Here is a 12016-nt window from a genome sequence, read left to right as displayed (position 1 = left end):
TAATGGACCACAGAGGCACAAAGTACACCACAGTGCCTTACCATGCAGGAGCTCTCAATATGAGAAAAAGCTCACCACTAATATTTGAAATTCATACCTTTTGACACTTGCTCCCCTCTATCACCTAGAAGTGCCTTTGAAGTAAGATGTCAAAATTATGAACATTTATGTTAAATGGTGTTGCTTCCTTTCAGGTAAAAGGACTGTGAATCATAAGATTCATCCTCCACAAAGATATCACAACAGAAGAAGAAAATGGAAAATGCCAGCTGGAAAATATCTGGAAAATGCCGGCTAGAAAATGTCCAGAAAATTCTAGCTACCAGGAGTATGTGCTAGTTATGGTTACCTCCTTTGGTCTGGCCATATCCAGTTGTCGCTGATGCGAGGCAGAGTACAGCAACATCATGCAGTGGAGAAGGCGACATTGCTGGACACACATTGCTGTGCTCCTCTTGCTGCTTGGTTTCATAGGAGTACTTTACTTCCTGCATCACCACAAGCTTTTCTTGGGCCAGGTTGGCAGAGGATACAATCCAGTGACTTATTCATCTCCTGAAATAGAGGCTAACCAGAGTGCTTTGCAGCCCACCTTGCAGGAGACTGGGAGCCCACAACAAATACTGAGGCCCGAGCAGGGACTGACTACAACAAGGAGGCAAATGGTGGATTCCTATGCCTACATTATCAATGAATTGGACAAGTGCCAACTGAGAGACCCTTTTCTGGTGCTGCTGATTACTGTGGAACCCCAACAAGTGGAAGCAAGAAATGCCATCAGGCAGACATGGGGGAATGAGAGTGTAGCCCAGGGTTTGGGAATAGTACGTCTCTTCACCCTGGGCGTGAGAGAGGGCAATCATGAACAAGTCCACAGTCTTCAGCACCAAATTCAGCAAGAGTCTCATAGACATCACGACATCATCCAACAGGAATTCATGGACACCTACCACAACCTTACCTTAAAGACTTTGATGGGGATGCACTGGGTGGCCACACACTGCCCCAATGCAAGATATGTCATGAAAACAGACGGCGACATGTTTGTGAACACAGAGTATCTCATACAAAAGCTCCTCAAGCTCAGTGTGCCACCAAGACAAAACTACTTCACAGGTTACCTTATGAAGGGCTTTGCCCCAAACCGAAACAAGGATAGCAAATGGTACATGTCACCTGAGTTGTACCCTGGGGAACAATACCCTGTCTTTTGCTCTGGGACAGGCTATGTGTTCTCAGGTGACATGGCACAAAAGATACATAATGCATCTCTGAGCATACGGAGACTTCACCTGGAAGATGTCTATGTGGGTATATGTCTGGAAAAACTGAGAATAGAGCCTGCACCACCACCAAATGAATTCCTTTTCCATCACTGGCGGGTGCCCTACTCTAGTTGCAAGTACAGCCAATTGATTACTTCCCACAAGTTTCACCCCAATGAGCTAGTCAAATACTGGGAGCATCTGCAAACCAACAAACAAAATGCTTGCATCAACAGCAATGCCAATGGACAAGGGTTGTAAGGGAAGGAGAGGGCCAAAGACATCAGTTGTGGGACAGGCCTGTTGAGTTATCAAAATAAGTAGGGCAGAAAAGGGTTAGTCCTTGAAATAGCTTGGCAAACTCAACTGAAAAGCACAAAAGAGAGTGCGCTGAATATTCTTGATTCAGGATTCATAATTTCCTCCAGATTGTATCAGACTGATCAATTTGAGATCAGTCTATAATTCACAGGGGTGGTAAGACACAAAGTATACCAGCAGATTTGCACTAATACGTATATGTATATATGTGTGTGTGTGTGTGTGTGTGTATACACACACACACACACACACTTACATACATACATTTTCTCCTGAGCTTCTATGTAGTACTGCCACATAAGGGTTTTAGGATTCATTTTAATTATAGGTTAACAGTGCAATGGTTGACCACTATTTAAAGGTAATCCCTAGAATGTAATTCCATCCTGGATGTACATAGAACTATTGTTGTTCAAATATAATTCTGTCTTCCCTTCCGGTCACATTTGTTTTGTTTGTTTGTTACGTTTATGTTTTGTTGTAAACAAAAGCTGTCAGCTGACGTGCAAACCTGCGAACTTTTGAAATGGTTTTAAAAGGAAAAGGGGGAGTTTTCAGAGGTGTGTTGTAAAAAAATCAGGGAGTCTGCGGGAGACCTGGGCGACAGCGAGGAGTAAAAGTGCACTTTACTGAATAAATAAAAGTAGAAATTTTCTGAAAGCCACAACTCACCTGAGATACGGGACTAAACATGGGGTACTATCGTCCGTGGTAGAGTCTGCTAAACCGGTGAGATTTTTCCTCTTTTCTGTCTTTTGGTTGCTGTGGCTGTGAATTATATTTTGCTCCTTCTATTGGATTATTGGGATTCTTTTTGGATTTTTGTTCTACTGTTTTGCGGAGTGTTTTTGGATTACTTCTGTTGGTTACTTTTTTTTTTTGTTCTAGGTGTCGGACCTTAGGCGTGCAAGCGAGCAAGAAACTGACGCGTAATAAAGTGCATCTAGCGCTTTAATGCTGAGACATTAAGAACTGTGATTGGCTGTTGTGTGTAAATGCGAATGTTGAATTTATATTTGGTATGATTGTGTTTGATTCTTGAAAAAACAGAATTTGAAACCGCAGTGCTTTATCGTTTTTTTTTTGTTTTGTTTTGTTTTTGTGTTTTTTTTTCTTATCAATCAGAATTATACACACTTGAAAAGAAGCATATCAATAGTATCTTAAAAAAGAATCAATTTTAACGTGCTTTTTTTTTTTTTTTTGCAGGAATCGCTGTATAGCTGATTGTTACGACTTGTATAAAGAAATTATGTACCTTTATTCTGCAATACCTTTCTAGGGGCAACTGTTGTTACTTGTTTCATTTTGTATAGTCAGACATAAGCCATTGCATTTACTTATTTTCATTATGTGGTTGCCAATGAGTGTGAATGAGTGTGGTTCTGACTGATGTGGATGTACAGAAACAGGTGTAACCTTGTGTGTATTTGTGTGCCCAGCTCATAGGACTGTACTGACATGTCTCTTGTTCTGGATAGTTCCAGAACTCTTAAGTCTCTAAAAAAGTACCTGGACCTCGGTAGAAATGTACTTTTTTTAATAGTACCAGCACAGATCACCACCCATGGCCTTATTTAAAAGAGATGTTAACCTTTCTTAGTGCACAAAAATTAATAGAGGGTGAAGTGCCTTTGAATCATATAGTGCAAGTCTAAGAGTTGAAGAGAACTGCAAGTTTGAGCTTTAACTCTCTTAGAAGTTTTTACAGCTGTCTTGAAGATTGGTGGCTGGATGATATCCATTTCGTATAAAATACTGGGCAAATCAAAATTTTAGGTCCCAAAGCCTCTGAAAGCTGTGTAGAGGAAGAGGACATGATGAAACTATATGGTAATCAATACTCATTTCCCTAATTAAAGGGGGGGAAACCCACATTCCTCTAGTAAGTTTACTGAACACTCAGAGACACTAATCTCCCCTGGATAAGGTCACATTTGAAGACACTAATCTCCCATGGATAAGGCCACATTTAAGGACACTAAGCCATTCCAACTAGAGTTCAAAAGCTGAGGTAACTGTAGATGGAATATTACGTACATCTGTCTGCTCAAGTCAAACCCAGCGTGATGAGCAATCATTATACCACCCACATCACAACAGTACAAGAACATCTACCATGGATATTCCAACATCATTTTTCCAAGTAGAAGGTTTCAGTCATTCTAGCTCTCATTCCATCTGGACACATCATGACTGTGAAAACCTTTGGTGTTTAACAGTGGAATATGGGTATCAAGAAAAATATAGATTAGAATAAAAAGTGGGTGATGTCTCTAAGGGGTCACCCACAATGCATAGACTGATGAGGACTATGGAAACACAAGTACTGTTTATAAACATGGATAAAAACATGCAGCCATTCATTCATTCATTCATTGTTACCTAGTAGGCAAGGCATTTGTAATGAGACTGCCACTGTTTCTTCTGCTTGTTTTTTTTTTTCTGAAAGCCCCATGGATATGGCACACTGGCTTTTTTTTCAGAAACACCCACAGGTTTTGTGTAAATTTCACTACTTCCTAAATCAGACTGATTGTTCTGTCACCTGTTAACCATGCCCCCTTCTATAGTGTTCTCTGCATTAGGACAACAATATGCCAGCGCAGTAACACCTACTTTTAGTTATTTAGGGCTCAGCTATTTGTGGCATAAAAATAAATATAGAATGTTGTTTATTTTCATGTTTTTATCAAACTAGCATTGCATGTCCTATTTAGAACCAAAGGGCCCAACATGGCCAGTTGAAGAGGTTCAGGATAGTTCATGTAGCAATAACAAGCTCTCTGAAAACTAAGGACAGCGGTAAGTATATACACTAGTTGTGTAACTGCTCCAAACCACCAAATATTCAGTTACTGGTTTCATCTGATGAGAGCTTTTCAGTACAGCCTACTTTTGATCATACAAGATACATATACTGAGAATACACTGCTGACAGAAAAGGAAAAGTAAGAAGAAATTGAACATTAGCAAATTTGCAGAACAGGGCAATGCAAACAAGGACATGAGTAAGATTTTCTGCTTTCCGTGTTTGCTGGGTTAGTCTCAGATTCCACAGCAATGAGTCATTCATCTGGCTGTTTGTGCTTGGTAACGAGGGAACAAACATAACAATTAAGTGGTGTGACGGCTGTCCAGATCTCTATGCGTCATCCATGTGTCCATGAGCACTCTAGTCATAGTAACTCTACACATCTGAAATATCAGTAATACCTGAATGTATAGTCTAACAGTCAGGTCATGATAGAAAAAACAGGACCATGTCACCTATGTTGAGAAAATGGGTCTAGCACACAATACCTTATACAAATAGGATATGAAAGTCCTAACACCATAAATTTTGAGTTTACAGAGTAGATTGTTGTGAACTTGAAAGCAGACTGGTCAAAACACTGACACTGAAAATTTGTGCTGCACACTAATTGTGCTTCAGGCAACAATGTATAAGTGACAAAGGCTTTTTGAAGATGCTGCTCAGTTGCCAATGCTTTCAGCTGAAGTGTCATGATTTGTATCTAGACCAGGCTCAGAAAATATTTGGATGGTGACAGGAGTAGTTATTATTGGCCTTATAATGTTTGTTCCTCTATTTTCAATCATTTGTTGCATCATGCAATTCAGATGAGTCATGCTTTGACTCCAATAAAAATGTGAACTCTAAACACGAGACTGAGCCCAAAAACTGTTCCACAAGAAAAAGATTAAACTGATCTGAGATCACAAAGTTGGAAATATGTTGTCTGTTTAAACCGGGAATTTTCCTTCCGCTGCACTTCACGCAAGCCTGCTTTGGCCTTAAGCAGGTGACAACTGCAACAAATCGTCTCTTAAATTTCCCTGTTTTTATGTTGCAAACTTGTTCTCTTAACAACACTGATTACTGAAATGAGCCAATAACAAGACGACCAGAGAGACATGAGACTTATCATCACCGATTTAAACGTCATCCCTCCGTTTCTGTAACAAGAGGACATCCTTGTCAGTCACGGCATTTGCTCTCAATCACATGAATGCATAAATTTACAGAAAAGACAGTCACTCAAAAGCAAACTACCTCTCCTTGAATGTTTATGTAACTGATGTCCATGTTCTGTTAATGTAAATCAGGGGTTGTTCTGAAAGCAACCAGAACTAAACATTATGTATCACAGGGAAATTTTCTGATATGCTTCACTGGTGCCATTTGGCCTTGGCGGGAGACAGCCTGATGATGAGTTACAACCAGTCACAGTACAGATGGGTTTCAATGACCCACACAATCCTCTTCATCCTCATTCTTTTGTTTTCTTTTTTCCTTCTCTTCTTGCCCTCCACCGAAACTCAAATGTTAATTGCCCTCATCGTCGCCTCTGTTGGTCAGTCTGTGTTGCATTTCACTGGACTAATCAGTCAGTGATTCAATCATTTGTTACACTTGGTTTCTGTTCACTCGATTTCTTTTCCTTTGAGTGTAAATACTCCTTGGTTTGTTCTGTCCATTGTGAAGTCTACTTATTGTTTGAGTGTTATTAGACAGGTTTTCTCCATGTTTGCAAGTGTTTCTAGCTTTCCTCATCACTGCTGTACTTACCTGCTTTCAAATGTTTTTTCCCCCTTGTGTTCATCATCATCTCCTTCCAACCTTTGTAACAACCTTTGTTATATAACTGTTGTTTAAATAAAAAACACTTTTGCACATACATCCTGCCTCCCAGAGCCTTGCTGACAATATCTTAGAATTCACAGCTATACTACCCATAGTCCCAGTGTTGGTCCCTCATTTTTATTTGAAAATACATACTCGTATGGCAGTGAATGTTAATTTTAAATTACTGGTCACTGAGGATTTGTTTTTCACTTACCTGTGGAGACAAATTCAAGAAAATATTATTAACTGTAGCAAAAATAAACATAATAATCATCAGGTTAAGTTCTTTCATTCAAAATGGATTTATATTTTAATTTATTTCAATTTGCGTCTTGGCAAGAAACTTCTATTGGTACGACAGATCAAACTACATTTGACTGTCAAATGAATCCACACTTGCATGGCAACATGTCATTAATTAGTGTGAAAATTTTGAACAATGGTCAAAATATTTATTTAGCCATTAACCATAAAACAGATTGAGGTCTTTCTTAATAATCACAGAAAGCCTAAAACTCTCTGAATGGACTGGAAACTCTAAGCACTCTAATATTCTGAGCAAGCACTTCCTTCTCTCAGCACATGCATTTTTTACACCTGGCAAGTCCTTCCTTTTCAAACATAACAGAACACAGATGGTGGCCACATATGTAAGATATTGTTCACAGGCATTTTTCATTTAGTCAAGGTCGGAAGAGTGACACATTTTTTGATTTGTGTTGGATCACAACAGGCAGGATGGCTGCTCTTCAGTGAGAACACTTTTCTTCTTTGTTTGGTGTGGTCGTTAGGACATTGGCATTCACTGTTTTTCCACGTACAGGTTTGCAATTTCTTATCGGCGTTTGTCGAGAGCATTTTCCTGGGCCCAGGTCCTCAGTACATCATGATATTAACGGACATGTGCTTTTACATCAGCATCGCCATGCAGGAAAATTCCACTGTGAAAGCCCAGAAAGCAGGTGGAAAGAATGGATAAAAGATCTGCCTCCCTCCCTGTGAGCAGAAGCACGGGTCAGGAGAACTGTCATTCTAGAATCAGGTCTTGTTTACTTGACCTTGAGAGCAGGTCATCAAGGGTTCATTCATTCCTGTATTAAACCCTACAGCATGTTTTTGTATTACTTTTAGCTGAAATAAATAATAAATGCTGAGCCTCACCCTTTCTGCAACTCATATCGGCCAGTGGCATCACTGAGATTCAACAGTATAATTTCCTGCTGTGTCAACCTTCCAAGGAACAATCATTTTAGTATGCTGTGTTTATCTCTGTTATGACACTGAACTTTTGTGGAAGTGCTTCCAAACTTACTCATATTTTTACTTACACATTCACAATAACTTGTGACATTCGTCTGCTTTACAGATCTGTACTATCAGCCCACATTCAAATATGTTATTAACTATATTCCTTGTATTTATTTAACCATATTTCATGGAAGGAAAGATCTAAATTGCATTACTACGATTTAGAACTGACATAAGTCCTCTCCACAAGCATGAACTATTTTGTGTGTGTTTTTAAAGGCACTGTGGCCATAGATCTCCAGGACACTGGCAACAGACCCAGCTGTGGTTCCACTCTCCCCACTGATGCTGGTAAAGCAGGTAGAAGGAGGCCCAGCATAGCACCTGTGCTGGAGGTGGTGGACACATCCTCACTTCAGACATGTGACCTCTCTAGTGAACATTCAGAGGATGAAATGCTGCCCTCCAGTGATGACCAGTTGAATGAGGGATATGGTGTATATTTCACTATGAAAAAGAAAGGTATTGACCTATGTGGGGTCAGGTCTTTAAACAAATTTTGAGAGTAATTAACTGCTTATTGGTTAAAAGACATTCACTGTTTGCATTTATTAAAATTTTCTTATTCTTACATTTGTTAGGCATGTCAAAGGATATTCTCCAAATTCACCCTGTATTGGTAGATCACCCTTGCTACTTATGGTCTGAAACTGGAGATGGTAGTGCCTTTGAAACTGAATCTCTCAAAGTCCAAATAATGCCTCTTTAAAGAGATTGTATTTTATGAGGGGTGGAAGTAACAAAAATTAATGGAGGCGATGAAAATGCATGCAAATTGAAAAGTAGAGTGGTAAAAATGGATGTGAAATAAAAAATAGAGTAATATATTGCTTGCTGTAAATGATAAATGTCAGTTGAGCTGATTATCAGAGCAACACTGTTTCAAATAAAATGTCAATCAAGTTTATCAAATCAGTTGACAATTTATCACTCTATTTTTCAGTTCACATACATTTTACCCCTCTATTTTTCAATTCACGTACATTTTCATCACCTCCATTTTTATCAGTTAATTTTTGTTACTTCCACCCTTGAAGCTACTTTCCTCAAATGATAGATGGCAATTTTGTGCTGTGAATGATAAATGATGAAACAAGGATCCGTTTTCATCATGTAACAACTGCTTTAATCAAATCACTTGATAATTTATCACTCTATTTTTCATTTCACATCCATTTTTACTGCTGTATTTTTCAATTCACATGCATGTTCATCACCTCAGTTTTTTTTTCAAATAATTTTCGTTACTTCCATCCCCATAGTATTCCATTGTGTTGTATTGAAATCGGATTGGATTTTGCACAATCCAATGTACAGCATTATGCTAAGATGCAACACATTGTTATGTGGTGCTTTTATACTGTTACGCTGAATGCCTGTTACACTGAAAGCTGATACACTGAATGCTCTATTTGTTGTATTATGCTGTAGTATTTTACATTGTAATATGTTCCACTGTAACATATTACAATGTAAAACACCACATAATACATTGTAACATGTTATTTGACATGTTTTCAAAAATTGAGAAATTTTATTCTGCTTATTGTGGAATGCTCTACGAAATGCTTAAAGATTCTTAAGCATTGTGTTAAAACCTGTTACATCATGTTACATGGTATCCTTTGAATTTTTGTTACACTGCTGTAAACACAATTACTGTAAAGATGCCAAAGCATACAGTTTCAAGAACAAGCCCATTATTGTGTCAGCTGAGACAGTAGGAAATGGCTTGTGTTATTTTATTGCACCCATTGTACCTTAAGAGCCTCATACAGAAAATTCCCAAACTGTATTTGATTACCAAAATATAGCACCAGTCAAAAGTTTGGACACACCTTCTGATTCAATGTTTTTTCTTTATTTTTATTATTTTTATTTTGTACATCATAGAACAATGCTGAAGGCATCAAAGCTATTAAAGAACACATGTGGATTTATGTAGTAAGCAAAAAAAAAAATGTGAACAAAGCACAATGTAGAAAATAATAAAAATAAAGAAAAACCCTTGAATGAGTAGGTGTGTAGAACCCAATAATGTAATAACTCCCAATAATGTGATAAAAAATCTCCACTTGACTCCATCAAAAATGTAATAAAACCTGATAATGTAATAAAATGGATTAATAAAAATCTCCACTTGACTCCATCAAGAATGTGATAAAAACCTGTACAAACCTTGTAACAACTTCCAAATAATGTACTGATTTTTACTGTTTGTTTGTTTGTTTGTTTGTTTTTGGCCTTGCTTATGCTCTAAAGAAAACAGCCTGTCATGTGTCAGCTGAGACAATAGGAAATGGCTTGTTGTCACAGTCCGGCCCAGTACTTCCACGTTTTCCTTGTGTCCTGTCTTGCATGTCTTTTCTGTCTGTTCCAGGTTTGCTCTGGTCCATGTTTTACCCTAGTCCCTGCCTGTTTTCTGCCCACCTGCTGCCACTCACCTTGTCAGCCAGAGCATTTAAGCCCTGCCAGAATTTTCACTCACTTGCCAGATTATCTCGCCAAGTTTGCTTATGATTGTGTTGTTTGTCCTGTTTGTATTTTTGCACTTTGACCTAAACCTGTTTTTAGGATTTGTGACTTTTGCCTGGTGTTTTGAAACTTCTTCCTGGATCTGTTGCCTTAGTATTTTGCTCTTTGACCTAAGCCTGTTTTTTTGGATGTGTGACTTCTTGCTGGAGCTCTTGAAATGTGATCAGTAAGTTTCAAATTTGTCTGGTAAAATAAGTTCTTTCCAGACACCGGACTGGCAAGAAACAATCCTAGCGGAAACACACACACACAGCCTCAGAAGCACTCTGCTTGCACAGCCGGTAAAGGACTTCTGTCTGAAATGTTCTGCTTCTCCTGAATATATATTTATATAATTTGCCTCCCACAGAATCTGGAGCCAGGCCTGCTCCAATGCAAGACAAACACTCAAATACACAAATGCACTGGCTAATTGTGGTTTGCACTGGCCAGTATAGACACCTTTCTGATGGATTTGCAATCATTGCATAGATTTCCTAAAGTAATATGTGTGCTGTCTGTCCAGTAGGCTTACATCATCCAGACAGCGGTGGGATTTCGGCTAAGAATCAGGTAACAATGTTTTGGCAAAGGTGTGCCAATGAGCACAAGGCATAACATAGACATCTTCCTGATGGATTTGCAAGCCATTCCTCTGATGGACTGGTTGTAGGAGGGGACGGTACTAGAGGCAGGCAGACCAGAGTACAAAACGTTACAGTAATTGAGGCAAGGTGTGACATTTTCGTTTTTTGCTGCAGAGGAAATAGCAGGAAACCTTGCTAATGTGACTTAAAAGGACAGAATTTAGCTAATACACATTTTAAGGTTGGATTAAATATGTTAAACCATGTTTGACAGCCACTGAAGAAGAAGGACCCCAGCTGACCAATTCTATTCCTGAAGACTTAAGATGTTGGATAGACTTAGCCACGATATACTGGGGTATAATAGCACTATCACTTTGAAATGTGGTCAAACACACATACACACAAAAGAGTTTTCCATGACCAAAGAAGTTTTGATGTAGGACTAAATCAACTGTCAGTTCTGACATGAACACTATATTTAGCAAATTAATGACATCCCTTCAGGAAAAAAAAAATCTCTTGCCACAAGTGACCAAACTGAAATTATATGGAAGAAAAAAATCATTAGGCAAAAAAAAAAACAACCATTAGTTGCTATGTTCCCCCAAATACAGACGTAATCATACAAAAAGCTGCAAATTGTACTGTCCAGGAACAATCATGATCAGTCTTGGGACTCTCAATGATTTATTGTTTCATTTAAAGAGATAAGTAACAATTATACTTCCAATGTGTCTGAGACTCGTGTGAATGTGTGTGGACACTCGTGCATCTATGCATTTTAATAGAAATGCCTATGCCCAATGGCAATGTGGCTGTTTTAAGGCAGCTGTGTGACCTTTTGTGCATGCGTTCATGTTGAACACAAAAGTTTCAATTCTGAGCTCCAAATAGACTCAAAGGTGATTGTGATTATGGGATTTGTTTCAAGTGAGTGGTAAGTGGTGAGACTTCCCTTTTCTGAGTTTTCAGTTTCACAGACTCCTTGACATTCAGATGGTAAATGTTTATTTTGCATCTAGACGCTAGGAACTGACTGAAAAGATAGACCCATCTTTATTCATTTAAACAAAGACAAATATCTGATTGCTAGGTATCCATTCCCTTGTAAAACAACAAAACTTGTTAAACATTCATGAATGAAATGGCCTAAACATACACTCCGTCTCCATTGCAAAAGGCAAATAACAAATGCACTCTTGCACTGTCAGCACACTGACTTGAGGCTCTTGACCCTAAAAAGTAAATAAAGCAAAAATGAGAGAAAAAGAATGCAAAACTTAGAAAAGGGGAAGATAGATAGGGGTTCATTTAACAAACATGAAACAATAATTTGTAAACTCTGTCTTTTTTTTTTCAGAACATAACATTTGGATAATCATTTGGTC

At 38.4% G+C, this 12016-nt stretch overlaps 1 protein-coding gene across 1 annotated transcript; it reads left to right on the top strand.

Moving 5' to 3' along the window:
• The first annotated feature begins 407 nt into the window (after nt 1–407).
• LOC115812282 (beta-1,3-galactosyltransferase 2-like) lies at nt 408–1526 on the top strand. The gene has a single exon (XM_030774767.1). The coding sequence runs from the start codon at nt 408–410 to the stop codon at nt 1524–1526; it is 1119 nt and encodes a 372-aa protein (XP_030630627.1).
• Nucleotides 1527–12016: the final 10490 nt, after the last annotated feature.

This window comes from Chanos chanos, chromosome 5, assembly GCF_902362185.1.
Source record: "Chanos chanos chromosome 5, fChaCha1.1, whole genome shotgun sequence".
NCBI classification, from domain to species: Eukaryota; Metazoa; Chordata; class Actinopteri; order Gonorynchiformes; family Chanidae; genus Chanos; species Chanos chanos.
This window is presented reverse-complemented; position numbering and strand designations above follow the sequence as displayed.

Bases quoted from the DNA above. Each gene is read 5' to 3' on its own strand.
- LOC115812282 (XM_030774767.1), top strand. From the start codon at position 408: ATGCAGTGGAGAAGGCGACATTGCTGGACACACATTGCTGTGCTCCTC.